This window comes from Furipterus horrens, unplaced genomic scaffold, assembly GCF_987537825.1.
Source record: "Furipterus horrens unplaced genomic scaffold, mFurHor1.1.pri manual_scaffold_1, whole genome shotgun sequence".
In the NCBI taxonomy this organism is placed as follows: Eukaryota; Metazoa; Chordata; class Mammalia; order Chiroptera; family Furipteridae; genus Furipterus; species Furipterus horrens.
The window spans coordinates 213,210,033-213,227,862 of NW_028327171.1; the positions used below are offsets into that span (position 1 = coordinate 213,210,033).

General features: G+C 47.2%; 1 protein-coding gene and 3 non-coding genes across 4 annotated transcripts; all 4 read right to left on the reverse strand.

Annotated features, from left to right (window-relative positions):
• Positions 1-7,380: 7,380 nt before the first annotated feature.
• NUCLEOLIN (nucleolin multifunctional protein) lies at positions 7,381-17,556 on the reverse strand. The gene is made up of 14 exons (XM_090284958.1): positions 17,380-17,556; positions 16,033-16,149; positions 14,082-14,580; positions 13,548-13,733; positions 13,349-13,438; positions 13,030-13,171; positions 12,300-12,424; positions 11,272-11,395; positions 10,594-10,751; positions 9,979-10,102; positions 9,216-9,349; positions 8,563-8,689; positions 7,968-8,191; positions 7,381-7,847 (listed from the first exon to the last, which is right to left on the reverse strand). Exons 1-14 carry the CDS (start codon positions 17,395-17,397, stop codon positions 7,771-7,773), a joined length of 2,145 nt encoding a protein of 714 aa, XP_090141084.1. The 5' UTR covers positions 17,398-17,556; the 3' UTR covers positions 7,381-7,770.
• LOC150022779 (small nucleolar RNA SNORA75) lies at positions 8,376-8,510 on the reverse strand. Its single transcript, XR_016513612.1, has one exon. It is a non-coding gene; the product is annotated as a small nucleolar RNA SNORA75 (small nucleolar RNA).
• Positions 9,030-9,109, reverse strand: LOC150022780 (small nucleolar RNA SNORD20). The gene has a single exon (XR_016513635.1). It is a non-coding gene; the product is annotated as a small nucleolar RNA SNORD20 (small nucleolar RNA).
• Positions 13,244-13,313, reverse strand: LOC150022781 (small nucleolar RNA SNORD82). Its single transcript, XR_016513621.1, has one exon. It is a non-coding gene; the product is annotated as a small nucleolar RNA SNORD82 (small nucleolar RNA).
• Positions 17,557-17,830: the final 274 nt, after the last annotated feature.

Consider the following 17,830-nt stretch of genomic DNA (forward strand, 5'->3'; position numbering starts at 1 on the left):
CTTCTAAGTTCTTGCCTGGAGCCCCTGTAATACAAGACAGATTAGTAAGAGAAATTGACTTAATATAATGTTTACGTGGCATGGGAACCTTTATAAGGAAATGAACCCCTGAAGAAATAGTAAACCTGACTTTCTTTTGTTAGGTTTGATAAAGAGTAGGGAGTTGTGAAAAACGTGATGAGGCCAAAAAATTTTTATAAAACAAGAAGGATATGACTTCCGGCCAAGATAGAGGTGTAGACAGACACGCTGGGTCTCCCTCCACAACTAAGAAGGAACACAGCTACCTCAAAACTAGAGACAACCAGAAATTCCAGAAAATCAAGGTGCATTGAAGTCCAGCAAACAAAGATATAAAGAAGAAATACTCATCCAGACAGGCAGGAGGGGCGGAGCTGGGGAGGAGAGGACACGGTGTGGTGGTGGCAGCAGCGGCGGCAGCGGCAGGCTGGCGGAAAGCACAGTCACACATTTTGGAAAGTCAGGAGGGACACCTGGGGAGTGCTCCCAGCTTCTCACCAGACCACGCAGCTCACAGTCCCAGCACCGAGGAAAATCAAGCCTCATTGCTTCTGACTGTGAAAACCCATGGGGGTTGGGGTGGAGGCAGAAACTGCCGGTCTCTCAGCAGAGTCTGCTTGTTTAAAGGACCCCCAGGGTCCTAGAAGGTCCGCAGACCCACTCACTCTGGGAACAACAGCCAGGGCAGCTGCTAGAGAGGCGCCAGTCTGGTGCAGAAGTGGGAGAGGTGCCTGGAAAAGGGGCAAGTGCTGGGCAGACGGCATTGTTCCCTCTCAGACCCCTCCCCCACATACAGCACCACAACGTGGTGAAATAGGTCGCCCTGTACTGACAAATCCCTAAGGCTCCGCCCCTTACAACGTGATAGGTGCAACAGCTCTACCTGGGACGTGGAGGAAAACAAACACAGGAGCCTGTCAGAATGAGGAGACAGAGAAGTATGGCCCAAAAGGGGGAATGGATCAAGGTTCCAGTGGGAGAACTAAGAGATGAGGAGATAGCCAATCTAACAGATGAGGAGATAGACAACCTAACAGATGCAGAATTCAAAACACTGATGATAAAGATGCTCACAGACTTGACACATATGCTTGAGTATGGCAAATGCGTAAGAAGTGAAGGCTATGCTAAGTGAAATGAAGAAAAATCCACACAAAACCAATGGTGAAGGGAAGGAAACCGGGGTTCAAATCAATGATTTAGAACATAAGGAAGAAAAAAACAGTCCACCAGTGCAGAATGAGGAAGCAAGATTTTAAAAAAATGAGGAAAACTTCTCAAATTTTGCGAAGATAGACACACAGGTCCAGGAAGCACGGAGGGCCCACTCTGGAACTTATCATGACTGAGATGTCCTGGGGGCAACAAGAGAGAGGCAGAGAGTTGCCTACAGGGGGTGACTATAGGACTATCAGCTGATTTCTCAGAGGACACTTTGCGGGCAGGAGGGGACTAGCAAGCACTATTCAATGTGATTGAAAGCAACCCACAACCAAGACTACTCTATCCAGGAAAGCTATCATTTGGAATGGAAGGGCAAGGTAAAACTAAAGGAGTTCATCATCACCAAGCCATTATTATATGAAACGTCAAAGGGACTTACTTAAGAAAAAAAAAGATCAAAACTATGAACATTAAAGTGACAAACTCAGAACTATCAACAACCGAATCTAAAAAATAAAAACAAAATCCAACTAAGCAAACCAGACAGAAACAGAATCATAGGTGTGGGGATCATTTGGAGGGTTATCAGCTGGGAGGGGGGAGGGGGAGAAATGGGGAAATGGTGCAGGGACTAAGAACCATAGGTGGTTGGTACAAAATAGACAGAGAGAAGTTAAGAATAATATAGGAAAGGGTGAAGCCAAAGAACTTATATGCATGACCCATGGACATGAACTAAGGGGGGTGGGATTGCTGGAGGGAAGGGGGGTACTGGGTGGAGGGGAGGGAGCAAAGGGGGAAAAAATTGGAACTACTGTAACAACATAATCAATAAAATATACTTTAAAAAATAAAATAAAACAAGAAGGATATGAGGGTTCGTGGAATAGGGGAAAACAGCAAGTTCTATCCCTTCAAATTCCCTCTGCCTTCACCTGTCTTCAGAGACCAGGATGCACCTTCCCTCCAGGTGTAGAGGGGACGGACCTGCTGGGAAGGTCAGAAAGTCCCTACACCTGCCACTTCTCAATCCTTCAGCTTGAAATACTCAGTGTTCCAAGGGGCTGTATTTTGGGGTGGCGTGTCCTGAACCCCACCAATAATTTCTATGGTCTGTCTCCCTCCTAGTTTAGTGATCCTTTCTTCTGCTGGAAGCCCTTCTAGTGAATTTTTTCAAATATCTCTTCAGTTCTAGGATTCACATTTGGTTCTTAAGAGTTTCCATCTCTCTCCAATAATTCCCCATTTTTTTCATTCAATATATTCATCTTTTCCTGAAAATCATTTATAATGATGTAAGTCCTTGCCTATAAATTTCAACGTGAATTGACTTTTTTTCAGCTCTGCCTTCAAGCACTCATTTATATCACCCTACTATTCTGATATTTGTGAAGGAAACAAGGGGGCGGGGTTGACGGAGCTTTTAAAATCCAGGTCAGATTATTAGTATTATTTTTTAAGTATACTTTATTGATTATGCTTTTACAGTTGTCCCAAATTTTTTTCCCTTTGCTCCCCTCTGCCCAGTACCGCCCTTCCCTCCAGAAACCTCACCCCCCTCCCAAGTTCATGTCCATGGGTCGTGCACGTAAGTTCTTTGGCTTCACCCTTTTTTTGGCCTTAAGTCCCCGCCATTGACTTTTTTCTTGTTTGTATATTTTCATATTTCATACACATCTAGTGATTTTTTTGCCTACTGGATATTGTACATGATATACTGTAGAGTTTGGATTCTGTTATCTTCCTCTGAACACTGCTGAATTTTGTTCTAGTTGCCAATGAAATCCTCAACTGATTCCATTATGTGGGGGCTTAGGATGAGTCTATTTTCCTTAGGCCTGGAATGTAGCTGTTACTTCTAAAATATGGCTCTGCCCTGGTTGGTGTGGCTCAGTGGATTGAGCACCACCCTGTGAACTGAAAGGTCGCTGGTTCGATTCCCAGTCAGGACACATGCCCGGGTTGCAGGCCAGGTCCCCAGCTGAGCAGGACTTCAACTCCAAACTCTCCCCAGCAGCAGGCAGCTGCTGGACCCTGTCGCCAGGATTCACTTCACTGTTTTGCCTAGGCTCGCTAGATCTTGCCCTGTGCGTACACACGCACTCGGGACTCAGCCAAGAATCTGCAGGCAATTAGTAGGCAGATTTGATGGCTTTCTCCTCTGTCTCCCTCATTTTCGGGAAAGTTTCCGGACTCATACTACAACGTGACTCCTCAGTGGAGTCAGACCTTCTTTCTGCCTAAACTCTATGCCCAAGGAATCGCTGATTGGAGAGGCCCGCTGGCCAAAGCAGGTTAAACGTGGATCTCACCTTATGGCAAGGATGGTATCTGCTTGGGTTTCTGGTATTGTTTGTCCTTCAACAGCTACAAAAGTTGGTTTTTATTTTTCTGGAGTTTACAGTTATCAACAGGAGGATTAGTCTGTTAAAGCCACTCTACCATTACCAGAACCTACTTCCTAACTTAACTGTATTTTAAATGTCAATACATCTTATCTAATGCATCAATATAATTATATCACAAAAATTGTTCTTAGATATTTAAGTAACTATTCTAACAGTTGGTTTCCATTGTAATCGCTTTTGAAAACACTTATTCTAAGAGGGGTTCAAAGGCTTCACCAGACTCCCAAAATGATTCCCAATGCAAAAATGCTGAAAACTTTAAATTTACGTTAGGAACTCCTAGCCTAAAGATTCTCTCCCACCCGCCACCATAGGTCCCCTTGCAGGTGGGAAAGGAGCTTCTCCAGGTTTCCTTCATTCATCACTGAGTACCTACTGTGTGTCAGGTGCCGTTCTAGACCCACAGGACAGAACAGTTGGCAGGAGCATGTTCATGTTTCCACGTCGAGGGCCCAGCAATGAACGAACCCTTCCGCCGTTACAGGTTACCTGGCTTATCAGAAACAACCGCTGGGCCACATTACTAATTGGTTAAAATCAGTCTGTTGATAGGCCCTAATCCCAGGGTTGTTCTTTTCCTTCCTTTTCACCTCGGCCTCCTGTCACGGAGCCACCACGCTGGTGTGTCTGCCCACCTTTGAAGAGTGGGAGAGGGAGTTTCAGGTAGGAAGGAGGGATCACCTGCCAGATGCTCCGGGGAGGCCATGAAGTGAGGGAAGACTGACCACTGGACCTGCACCCTTTGACTGGCACCCTCAGTGAGCACCGGAGGGGTCTGGGGACAGAAGCCACAGTGCTGAGAGCCAAGGAGTGGGAGGGAGGAGTGTGGTCCTTTTCAGTCCGGCAATGAAGGGAGGAGGGAACAGCTGGGTGGGGGGTGGGGTGGGTGAGTTGGTAGGGTCAGGGGACACTCTTTTTGGATGAGAAAAGCTTTGGACACTTTTTAAAGCTGAGGCCAGACACAGATTGAGATACAAGGAGATAATCAGGGGACCAAGCATGGAGAAAGGGGATACCTCAGAGACAGAGCACAGAAACATTCAATACATTGTAGTTCCGGGACCCAATTGGAATCCACTTCTCTGGGGACCCTGCGGCATCTCTCAGTGTCTTGAGTGGACTGCCTGCCGATCCCCACGCCCTAGCACTAATCTGAGCACGATTTTGGAGTTGCGGAACCACTGGCCTGGAACTAATCTGCAGGCTTCCCGGGCGCCCCGGCAGTTTCCATTCCTGCGGGTGTGCTGCCACCTGCTGGGAGAATAACAAAAGTAGCGACAACCATTTGCTGGAGGGAACTGACGCTTTCCTAAAATGGCTGCGAAGTCCTCACCCAACCCACCAAATCAGAAACCAGGCAGGCACCACGGAGGCCGGAGCTGATGTTTCCAGGGCTTGACCCGGAACGCCAGCCCGATCCTCTCGAGCTCTGCAGGGCAGCCGCCATCGATCACCTTTGTTCCGCCGGTAAACAGCAGACTCCTGGTTGGACCCAGTTACCAGGGCTGGACTGAATCCATCCCTAATGGGGAGCAACAGGATAGCAGGAAGAACCTTCGTTTTCTGCCCATCTGGCCTCACAGGTCTGTGGAGGGGCTGCGGTAAGTCGCTGGCTTACTGTGGGCACACCATTAGTATTCTTACTGGAGGTGAAGCCCAACTCTAACGGCAGAGCAGGTCGCCGGTCCAGGACAGGCCCTAGCCTAGGGCCCAAGCACTCCTGCAGCCGGAGTGCCGTGGGTCCCGTCCAAGCCTTCCTCTCCCCGCCCTTTAGCACAAGAAGCCAGCGAAACCCCACTCCAAGCTCTCAAACGTCACCCGGGTACAGAACGAGCACCGACTGCGGGGCCTGGGCTAGGAGCAGTCCAAACCCGTGCTCCTAGGTGCCCGAATTGCGTAGTACACCGTCAGGTCTTTAATCCCCCAGGTCTGCCCAAAGTTGAGCGAAGTAGCCAGCCAGGGCGGGAACCCACTCGGGAAAAGGCTGTGGAGTAATAGACAAGGCGCTAGTCATCCTTGATGGGTCCCAGGGGGCCCGACACCACTCTCAGGCCCTTGACAGTAGCTCGGGGACGGACCAACTGCCTTTAATGAGGTAACACGTCCAGTTCTAACCCCACTCAGCCCTGCCTAAGAGCCGAGACCTGTGCCATCAGGGTAGGTCAGTTGGTTAGTGTCATCCCAACACGCCAAGGTTGTGGGTTCCATCCCTGTTCAAGTGACATACGAGAATCAACCGATGAGCCCTGGCTGGTGTGGCTCAGTGGACCGAGCACCGGCCTGCAGACCAGGTCACCAGGGTTGTGGGACAGGTCCCTGGCTGGGGGCGTGCTAGAGGCGACCAAAAGTTGTTCTGCACATTGCTGTTTCTCTTCCTCTTTTCTCCCTCCCTTCTCATCTCTAAAAGTAAATAAAATCTTAAGAAAAAAAAATCAACCAGTGAATACACAAATAGGTGAACAATGAATCAATGTCTTTCACCAGAATCTGTAATAAGAAATAAGGGCTGAGACTTAATCCACAACACGCTTGATGGGCTCAAACTGGAACTTACTCAGAAAACTGCAGCTGGCCAAGGGTCCGCCTTAGTTCTAGGGTTCCCTACCAGGACAGGCCTCCCCTGCAGCAGCTCTCGCGGGCACTTTAGGACTATTTTTAGAGGGGGAAGAGAAACTGATGCACCAGCTACTTCAATGCTTGCCTCTTGCACACCCCCAACTCCTGCAACGCATGCATGTGCCCTGCCTGGGAATTAATGGAGCAGCAACTTTTTTTGGCCGGCAGGCTGGCACTCAGTCCACTGAGCCACACCAGCCAGGGCTCGCTGGCACGCTCATCCCTCAAAAGCAACAGCTGCCTTACTCCTCGGTCCTCACTCGGAACAGAACTGTAAGTGGAAGGTACTGTGCACGTGCCTGTATTTCCTCGTCCCACCTCATCCCACTCGCGAAACTCAGCCGATATAAATCTCAGCTATCCGATTACATCCTTTAGGCTGGTTGCCCTGTATGTTCATCTACCAGTATTGTGACTTCACGTTTTTACTAGTCTGAGTAACAGGTTTTGGGGGTTGGCTGTCTGGATTCCATGTCTCAGCTCTGTACCATCTGGGGTACCATCTTCCAACTAAATTGTTATTAGTCCCTTGACCTCAGCTTTTAACTTTTAGTAAAAGTAGAGGTGGGGGCAGGGAATGCTTAATCATATAGGCCCTGGCTGGGTGTCTCAATTAAGAGCATCACCCCATATATCAAAGAGGTTATGGGTTTGACACCCAACAGGAGTGCATACAGTTAGCAACTGATAGATGTTTTTCTCTAAAATCAATATTTAAAAGATACAAATCAGACAGAATGTCTGGGCACTATACATCTTGTGCAAAACCAAAAGCCTTTCTTGGCGGTTTAACCTGAGGTTGCTGGGAGACTTACAAAAACACAGGGTCCATCTCCTGGATCAATAAGTTTCCTCCCAAGCCGCCCAGTCCCAAAGCCTCCGAATTCTCTTCGTTCGTCACTCCCTATTCCAGAACCCACGCTCACAGCTGCACTACCTAAGGACTCAGTGTGTCCTGAGCCCTTCCAGGACACCGGCTCCCCGGCTTGCTACAAGCAGAAGCCACAGCAGACCACTTTATTCCACCGCAACTTGTCTGGGGCCCTTGAAACCCGAGCAGCGCGCACTCCCACCAGGGGTGGCTGCACCTGGAGTGGCAGGGCTGGGTCCGCCATGCTCCCCCTGCAGCGACATTCCCGGAGAAACACGCTACGAAGTATAAGTCTGGCACCAGAGTTTAGGACCTTTAATTTGTCCCAAAGTTGCTGAAGCGAAATCATGATAAAACATTCTTTCCTTTATACCCCCCAACACACACACAAAAACCTATTTGTAGGAAAAAATGGTTTTGTACATGGGAAGAAACAATATAAATTCAAAAACTTACAGATAAGGGTTAGCTCTATCACTCATCTCTTTAAAAAGTTTATATGAATATCCAGTCAAAACCAACAAGGTATCTCCCTTGAAATGTTAACTATGCGGATTTCCAAATAGACCACAGGGCTGTATATACTGTCTTGGAATGTCCTTAGAAGGCTCTGTCAGTGATCAGTAACAGAGTAGAGACCCCAGAGTCCTTTCTTTCAAACGGAAGAGGGAAAGACAGGAATAGAAGAAATTATTCAAACTTCGTCTTCTTTCCCTGTGGCTTGTGGTCGCCGCCGCCGCCTCTGCCTCCCCGGAAGCCTCCTCGACCTGCAGGAAGGGAAGACGTCATTCCAGAGGTGCAAAGCTGCCGGTTCTCCCACCCCAACGACTAGTGAGCGCTGATACAGCGTCAGTGTCCACGTTGAGGCGGCCCTCCATGATCCTTACCTCCAAAACCTCCCCGGCCTCGGCCCCCAAATCCTCCTCGGCCTCCTCTGCCACCACCTCGGCCTCCAAAGCCACCTCGGCCTCCGCCACGACCCCCGAAGCCACCTTCACCCTTAGGCTTGGCCCAGTCCAAAGTCACTTTGTTTCCATCGATTTCACCATCTTCCATGGCCTCCTTGGCTGCTTTGGCGTCTTCCTCACTGTTGAAATCTACAAAACCAAACCTAAAACACCAAACAAAATTCCCTTTATAAAGCAGAGAGATACGGACCACACGCCAAAGCTAACCTCACATATCGGCCCGGGATCCCCTAGGAAGTAACCTCGCTCCGTTGGGAGCAGATCCAAGGACCAGATAGCTCGCTCTGGGGCAAGCTGAAACTGCTCTCCCTGAGAGCCCGAACGACAGAATGTCTCACAGAACAGCAACAGCCCTCTGAAGACAGGAGGCAAAACAATGCTGGCTCTGTGAACTGTCTCTCTTCTTCTCGTGCGAATCCATAAACTGCCACAGAGCGACAGAAAGGAGCTCAATGAGAAGATACGCTGACGGGAGGCCTCCACTCGGGAGACACTGCACACCCCTGAATCTCACCCTTTAGAAGAGCCCGTCTCCCGGTCTGTGACTATCCGGGCCCGAACAGAGCCATCAAACGACTCCTTTAATGTCTCTTCTGTAGTCTCCTCAGACAGACCTTTGACAAACAGAGTTTTGGATGGCTCTGGGAAGAATAACAAAATAAACCATTTATTTAAAATCACAATTCATAACGACGACACGCTGGGTTTACATGTTTAGCCTAACTACTGCCCAAGAATGCTTGTCTTAGCGGAAGCTGAAGGTGTCTCTGTGAGATAAAGAAGGTAATCTCAGTCAACCAATGCTTAATGAAAGCAAAGGGCTCAAATCAACTGCCATCTCAAGTTTACCTTGATGCCCAAAGCAGCAGAACTAGTGTCAGACCTTTTATGAAAAGCAGAACCAACCACAGGAGTGGACAGTGGCCCTAGAGCAGGCAGGCAGTAAACCGCGGGCACGTCTGCTGCTCAGAGCTGACGGAGCTGGATCAGAACTTGACTATCTAGAGGAATTTTCTTGGGATTTCATCAATTATTTCTCAGACAATCAGTCATCATATCCAGTGTCGTTTACTCAGCAGCAACAGAAACACCCAATGTTCACCTCTAGATCTGCCCCAAAAATGAAAGCTGTCCCCCAACCACGAGGTCCTGTTCACGGTAACTCACGGCTTCTCGCGTTAGGTGATCCTCTGGGTCCTTGCAATTCCAGCCTGATTGCTCTGCCCTCAATTTCTCTCTTATTACAGGAATTTAGAGCTTCTTTAGCATCTTCAAATGAAGCAAATTCTATAAATGCATACCTGCAGGTGAAGAGTCAACATTTAGACTAAGATACCAAGCTCATGGCTCCTCTGCAATCACATCTGATGCCACTGAGCCTTTTTCTTCAAGCACATAAAACCAGTGCTCTCTATATGGATTTGTCTAGCTAACGTAATCCCGCTTCCAACAGCCAGGGAAACATGGTTTTACCTATGCAAGACACTCCTACAGACTGTAACTGACAACAGAGGTATAGTAGTCCCTCTCTATATCGTGGTTCACTTATTGCGGCCTCAATGTATTATGGGATTTTTAAAAATATTATATTTAATTATTTATCATGAACTTTTCGCTATATTGCGAGATTTTGTGGTACTGTATACATATGGTAAGTTCTGTAGATTTAACAGTGTAGAATATGTTTAAGAACATAAGTGGTGTTTATAGAAGTGTGGAAAAGGTTGATAATGGAATGGGAAAGGTTAATAAGGGACTGGAAACGGTTTATAAGTGTACGGGAAAGGTTTATAAAGTCTTAAATATACATAAATACTAAAATAAATGTAAGGTTTCTACTTCACGGATTGTCACCTATCGCAGGGGGTGGGTGGGTGTCTAGAACGTAACACCCGCGATAAGTGAGGGAATACTGTACAGATTATCTTACCCTTTAGATTTGCCATTTTGGTTCTGGGCCACTTTGATAGATGTTGCCTTCTCAAATACTTCCTGAAGAGTTTCTTCTGTTGCACTGTATGAAAGGTTGCTTAAAACCAGAGTTTTTGATTCACCTACAAATAGAGAGATGCCAAATTAAGACTGAAACAGTGGTTTGCAAACTTTAGTCACAGCTATTCTTGTGAAGAATTTGTGTTTAGGAGTTAACATACTAGTGTTTTCTAAACACGCTACTGTTGGGGCAAATGGAATCCCACACCAAGTGTCTCAACACACCAAGTACCTATTATGCACTGTTATGTCCTGTTTCCTTCTATTCCTGCTGTTCAGATGTGTAAGCTGACTACTGGTGTGTATGTTCCTAGAATGATTTTATCATTTTAAAATGTACATAAGTCATTTAAAACATAAAAATACATACAAAGGCAGTCAGAGCTGTTTTAATGCAAAATGATTTCAAAGACCCTCAACTATTATGAAGAGGTATAACTTCCTTGATTAATATACACCCACATTCAATTAATCAGTCAATTCGTATAAAGTTCAAAGATGCAAAGGATTTCTATCAGTTCTGGAACCCTGTAGGAAACCTATAAATTCTTACCACTCCAAGTGCTATTCTTGCCACCTCTGTAGTCTTGACTTTGACCTTTCTCTCCAGTATAGTACAGGGAAATGGATCGCCCATCTATTTCTGTTCCCTGCTTCTCTTCCAAGGTTTTCTCTGCATCAGCTTCTGTCTTAAATTCAATATAAGCAATCCTGCAATGGGAGGTTAGGGGGAGGAATTAAAAAAACACTAAGAATTCAGTTCACTTCTGAAACCTAATTAATGCTTTAACACAAACGTTTTGATCTCAGCAACATGACTTTGCTTTAGTTGAGTACAATAAAAATGTCCTATTTTATACTAACTGAAATGTTTGAAGTTTCTGCCATCTTCCACTTTCAATGAAAACTTTCATCCCAATATGCGAAGGTTGCCAAATACTCCTAGAAAATCTGTTCATGGTAACCCTAACTCACTGCAATTGCCATTACTTACAAAGCATGCACTGAGCACATTTCATATAATACTTTATACACATTAATTAATCTTTTAAAATCACTGAATTAAATGTGTTATCCCCAATGTACAGATAAGAAATTGAAGCATACGTTATAGATGAATTAATTTGCCCAAATCATACCCCGAGGAAGAGTTAGATCAAGGTTTCTTTTTAAAATTACAGTGCATTAGTTTTAATACAACTCTTAACATTCCAGTAGACACAAAACATACCCTTTACTCTTTCCGTCCTTGCTGACTAATCTGATCTCCATAGCATCTTCAAACACCTCTTTTAATTCATCCTGAGTAACTTTATAAGGCAGATTTTTAGCCAAAAGTGTTCTTGCATCTCGATCTAGGTAAAAACCAAAATGAATCAGGTAAGTTAAAAGACCTCTCCCCCGAGATACTGGCCAACAGAAAAGTTCTATTTAAGATGTTAGTTTGAGACCCCATAATGCACAAGACACTCTGACAGTATGGAGACACAGCAGTGGCAAAACAAGTTGCTATCACAACTGATATCAAACTATGTGCTGGATTCTTGAAACAACCTACCATGTGCTTAGTATTTTTAAATTTAAAGTCATAAACACACATGAAACATGACAAAGTATGCGAAGGATACAAAAAGGAAGTCGGACCCCATCTAGTTCCAGTGAGGAGAGGCATCTCTGTACTAATTCAGCTACAGGCATACCTTGTTTTATTCACTATGCTTTATTGCGCTTCATAGGTATCGCGTTTTTAGAACTAATTGAAATCAAGACCCTCCACCAGCAAAAAGGCTGTAACTTCTTTACTGCGACACCTGCTTGATTACAAGTGGTCAGGAACCAAATCTGTAGAACGTCCAAGGTATGCCTGTGTATCTAACCGATTCTTTCTTGACTTCAGTCCATTCTTGCTTGCCTGCCTCGGGAATTTGTAACACCAGTAACAAGTGCCAGGTACTGTTGTAAACATTTAACATTCTAACTCATTTAATCCTCAAATACTTAACCTGGCCAATTAGACTAGAAACACATCCATTAACAAGTTACCTATCAGTATCACAATCACCTAAGGCGGGCCCTGGTCGGGTAGCTCAGTTGGTTAGAGCATCGTCCCCATGTACCAAAGTTGTGGGTTCGATCCCTGGTCAGGGCACATACAAGAATTAACCAATGCATGCAGAAGTGAACAACAAATAGATGTTTCTCTCTCTCTCTCTGAAATCAATAAATAAAATTTTAGAAGTTATCTAAAGCACTACATACCTTTTTTACTGTCTTTTCCCTTTGGTTTTTCTAGTTTAATTTCATTACCAAAGACTTTTAAACCTGTGAGTTCCAAGGCTTTTTCCAGGTCTTCAGCAGATTCAAAATCCACATAACCAAACTTCCTTCAAAGTGGTAAGGCAGAGACACATAATTACAGGTTTGAAAAAAAAACAAAAACAGGAGCCACATTAACACGTATTCTAAGCAAGCAGGAGCACTAATGTGATGGTGGAAGCAGATTAAATTAAAAAGCAGCTACACTTATTAACAAAATAAAGTCAGGCTCTGCAAGCTGGAGATACAGAGCAAGGCCCAAGCACCCAGACCTGATGCAGGCTCACCTCCGTGGTTGTCTTTATTACCCACACTGCCCGTGTCAGCCAACGGAAGGACCTGCTCCAGCACCCAGAGAATCTTGGGTGGGTAAAAGCACTCACTGTCATGGTTATTCCGATCTAACAGTTTTAGGTAATAAAAGCTTTAAAAACTCGTAGCTTTAGTAAAAGTCATCTTGTGCTACATCAGAAGTTCAGGGAGATTATGGAAATTTCAGTCTGGGGGCTTTACAACCTGATAATCTGAATAAAAATTCATTAACGTCTAAACTCTTGAGGACACATTCATGCTTAAGGGCAGAGGGCTAAGGCTCTAAAAAGGGAGAACAGAAAGCAACAGCAGACGCAGGAGTCACGTGCAGAGACGCTGTGGTCCAACCCCGCATACTCACCGAGACATACCAATTCTGACATCCACGACAGCAAGATCGTTTTTAGCGAAAACGTCACTGATACCCGTTTTTAATTCAGGGGCAGATTTGCTGAAGTTCAGGTTTCCAACAAAGAGATTGAAAGCTGTAGTTGGTTCTGTGGCTGTACAAAAAATGAACTCAAGTTAATCTACCATGGTGTGAGCCTCATTCCCAGCACAAATCTGTATGCACAGCACATCAGCATACTGCAATGTAACATCAGGTTTCAGAATTAAGTCCCTCTGCTGTTCATCACTTGTGCTGCCGGGCCCCACCCCCGACAATCCTGCCCAGTTACCTTCCACCTTCTGCTTCTTGGCTTCAGGAGCAGCTTTCTGTTTGGCCATTTCCTTCTTTCGTTTTCCAGGTGCTGCATCTTTGACTGGCTCTGCACAAGATTTCAAACGACCTGTGTCATCCATATGTAGCCACACATACCCAAGTACCTCCTTTAAATAAAACTCATTCTACTATAATTTAGAATCTAACTTCTTTACCATCTTCATCCTCTTCATCCTCCTCCTCTTCATCTTCATCATCCTCATCATCCTCTTCATCATCGTCCTCTTCGTCGTCATCCTCTTCATCTTCATCCTCAGCTGTGCTCTTGGCCTTCACAACAACAGCTTTTGCAACTTTCTTAGCTTTGGCTGGTGCAACCTCCATAGGTTCTTCTTCAGAGTCTGAAAGAGAAGCAACCTAGTCAAAAACTCAGAGAATGATCCCCAGTCAACATTCATTCTAGAGAAATCTAAAGGAAAAAAAATACTGTGCTTAGTAGTTATGGCAAAAATTAACAGAAGCAAAACCCTGTATTTTGAAAAATACTCATAGAATGTGTTGCATTAAACATTTTCTCAGGGGCAGGCAATCATTCACGGGTCTCACTCTAGTATACGAACAGCCCAGAGAAGCCCTGGGAGACTTTTATCTAACCCCACGGTGTCATGGAAAGAGTCCGTTTGCATGTTGCCCATCCCCCAACCTCACCCCTAACACATCTTACAAACAAGAACCCTAGAACTCCTTACCATCTTCTTCATCTTCATCCTCATCATCATCCTCATCCTCATCATCTTCATCATCATCTTCATCCTCATCCTCATCATCTGAGGCAGGAGCAACAGCAGCAGCTTTCTTCACTGCTGGCTCAAATTCATCCTCATCTTCATCTTCATCCTCATCCTCCTCCTCTTCACTGTCTTCATCATCTTCCTCATCACTGTCTTCCTTCTTGGCATTTTTGCCGTTCTTTGCTCCCTTGGCTGGGGTGGCCACTCCCTTCTTACCAGGGGCTGCTACCAATGCTTTGGCTGGTGTACCTCCCTTCTTGCCAGGTGTGGCTACTGCTTTGGCTGGCGTGACTGCTGCCTTTTTGCCAGGAGCAGGCATAGCCACTGCCTTTTTGCCAGGGGTGACAACTGCTTTCTTGGCTGGTGTGGCAACCACCATCTTTTTTGCTGGGGAAACCATCACCTTCTTTGCTGGAGTTGTGGTAGCCTTCTTGCCTTTTTTCTGCGGAATGATCACCTGAAGAATAAATAAAAACAAATGAGTATTTTCAAACTTAAGAAGGGAGCCTTGGTCCCACAGAACTGAGTGCTAAATTCTGACACTGAGCCTGGCTGAAGACTACATACATTAGATACATGCTAGCATGTTCAACTGTAGGGTCACGTTAAATGTCCTTCTGCATACCTCCGAGGATAAGTCCTCATTTCCAGGTAAAACACCCAAGCATAACGAACCCTTAAACACTTCAAATACCTCTGGACCCAGATCGGTGAATTTCTGGACCACATCCTCGAACGACTTCAGCCTGAGGCAGCACACCGCAAAGCGACTGAGAACAGGCTGTCTGGCTACCACGCTGCTCTGTGGCCCTAGGCAAGGCGTTCTAAGCCTCAGATGTTTTTCTCTTCTAAAAACGTTAGTAGTACCAACTTTACATGTTGTTTTTGGATTAGGAATTGATTTCTGTTAACTAAAAACCTTGAACTTAGAAATCTCTAAGTGTTACCCTGGCCGGTGTGGCTCAGTGGACTGAGTGCCAGCCTGTGAACCCAAGAGTTGCAGGTTTGATTCCCAGACAGGGCACATGCAACCAACTGATTATCTCTTACCCACTGATGTTTCTCTAATAAAATGTTTGTAGAGAAGAAAGAAAAGAAAGAAAAAGGAGAGAGAGAGAGAGAGAGAGAGAGAGAGAGAGAGAGAGAGAGAGAGAGAGAGAGAGAGAAGAAAGAAATCTCTAAGTGTGACCTGTGGGAGGTCACATAAAGTTCATTGAAAGCTCAGTCTTAGGACCAGAGATGAAATGAGTATCAAATAGGCTCAATTCTTGCATTATTAATACAAATTTAAAAATAAGCTGTTACCTGATAAAAAATTACATATCTACATTTAAGTCACACTCAAAGCTACTTTTTGTTGGCCACCAGTTTTATCAGGCAACATATTAAAATATAATTTAGTTGATTTTACAGGGAAGCAAGAGCAGCTAGGAGTACAAGTGACGAGGTGGCACAGAGGGAGGGGGCAGTCCGCGCTCTCCAAGGAGTTATAACACCGTGACCAGGACTACAGAACCCATGCAAGGACCTGAGACCTGCTGGGGAGTCACAAAAGGCACCCAGGAAGGGTGGCCTCGCCCTGGGCTGGGATGCTCAACACTGCCACGTGCAGGACAGCTGTCCAGGCGGTTTCCTCACCTGGCACGCGGGGCTGACACGCTGAAGCTGGGGAGACCATCTGTTCTACCATCACACGAGGCCCTGCCCAGGTGGGCACAGGAGGATCTTCTCTCTCCAGCTCACCCCAATCCCTACCCTCACGGTATCTGACCGGTCAGGGAAGACTGAGACACTCCACTCGCAACAGGACACGTGTGAACGAACACCACCTTATTTCTGCCAGTTATTTTCAGACCCGCAGGACCACCTGTTTTCGCTCTCCATTCTGCATCAAATTGTATACAATTACCTCTTCTTCACTGCTTTCTTCATCTTCATCTTCTGACATTTCCTCATCTTCACTATCTTCTTCTACCTCCTTTGGGGGAGGAGCCATTTTCTTGAGGTCACCTTGGTTTTTACCAGCCTGAAATAGACACAGATAATAATTAACACGTTACACCCCCCTCATTTTGCCGTCACACGGTGCAGTCATCTCCCCAGCTCAGAACCCACTTTTCCTACCTTTAGGGATCACAACATAAACCAACCTTAGGTAAAAGGCAACTTCAAGGAAATGTCTCCCGCTTCCTGCTGCGTTCATTAAGCACCCCCGCTTTAAAAACCGCACTTCCAGGACCTACTCTTATATCAGACTCAATTTCTAATACCGAGGAGCCTGCAAATGGACCGTTTCAATGGCCAACGACCCACAACCCTTGGCCTAGGGGAAGCGACCTTAAAAGAGCCTGGGGTAGCCCTGGCTGGTGCGGCTCAGAGGACTGAGCGCCGGCCTGCGAACTGAAGGGTCGCCAGTTCGATTCCCAGTCAGGGCACAGGCCTGGGTTGTGGGCCAGGTCCCCAGCTCGGGGCACGCAAGAGGCAACCACGCATCGATGCTTCTCTCCCTCTCTCTAAAAATAAATAAAATGGTAAAAGAAAAAAAAGCCATCGGTAAATTCCGACACCTTATACCACCCCTCTCCTCTAAATTTAAATTAGGGCAACTTAGAAGAAAAGCAGACACGTCTTAACCTAACTACCTTTGGTCTTCTCATCACGTCTTTTCCCAGGGAAACCCCGCCCCTTCCAGGACCCACTGGAGCCACGTGGGGGTACCTCGCAGGCCACCACGTGCGCGGATCCCGGCACAGAAAGCACGCGGCAGGACTTCCTCCCGGAGTCCACCTCAAGCCCAAGATCCCACGGGCCGCAAGCACCCACCTGAAGTAATCCCGCCGCTCCCCGCCTCAACGCAAGGTCCCCTCCGGAGACACCGCGACTCGCCCGGCATGGCCCACGTGGCGGGCCGCGCGCCCAGACACGTGCGCCTGGAGGCGGGGCCCGGTCGCGCTCCGTCGCAGGAGTTTGGCCTCATCCCGCCACCCCGAGGCCCAGCGCCCCCTCCCCAGGCGCAGTCCCTAAATCTTTCACCACGGAATCAACCACCCGCGACACCTGCCGAAGCTCTTCAGTTCGCCACCAAGCAGCCAAAACACGCGAGACATCCGCGTTAGTCACGCGAGACTTCCCGCAGCATGGCGCCCCCGAACGCGCCCGGGATGGCGTTCAGGGCCTCCTCCTCGCGGCGCCGCGCGCGCGCGCTGCTCTTAGAACAGGCCTCGACGTCCGCGCTTACGGGAGGAAGGCCTCTTACCTTTGCGAGCTTCACCATGGTGGCGGCTTATGACGGCCGAGCGTGTGGCGGGTGAGTGGCGCAGATGAGCCCAAAGGGACCTAACGACGTCGATGGCGGCCGCTGGCACTGGAGATCCGGAGCGCGTACGTTGCACTGCCAGCTAGAGCTCGAGACTGAGGCGAAAGACTGAGCCTGCCCAGTAATCGCCTCTGGAAAGGCGACGACTATGCCCTCGTGACTCCATTTCAACCAACCAGAGTTCGCGCTCATCCCACGAGCCAATCGCGAACCTCTATCAAGAACGGCGCGGGGCGGGGCCCGGGCGGGAGTGGGCGGGCCGAGGCCGCCAGGGAAGTGGGAGGAGACTCGGTTTCGGCGCCCTGCTGGGGAGGACTCGCTTTGTGCAAGGCAGGCGCCGATTGGGCGGTGGGCGCGCGGTTACCGAAGCGCTTCTCCGCGGCCTGCGTTT

Excerpts from the sequence above, each read along its gene's own strand:
- NUCLEOLIN (XM_090284958.1), bottom strand. Across the intron at positions 13,734-14,081 it reads GGATGAAGATGAAGAAGATG|ACTCTGAAGAAGAACCTATG; the intron begins GTAAGGAGTTCT and ends CTTCTCTTTCAG. Across the intron at positions 8,192-8,562 it reads GAGACGGGCTCTTCTAAAGG|GTTTGGTTTTGTAGATTTCA; the intron begins GTGAGATTCAGG and ends TTGGTGTTTTAG.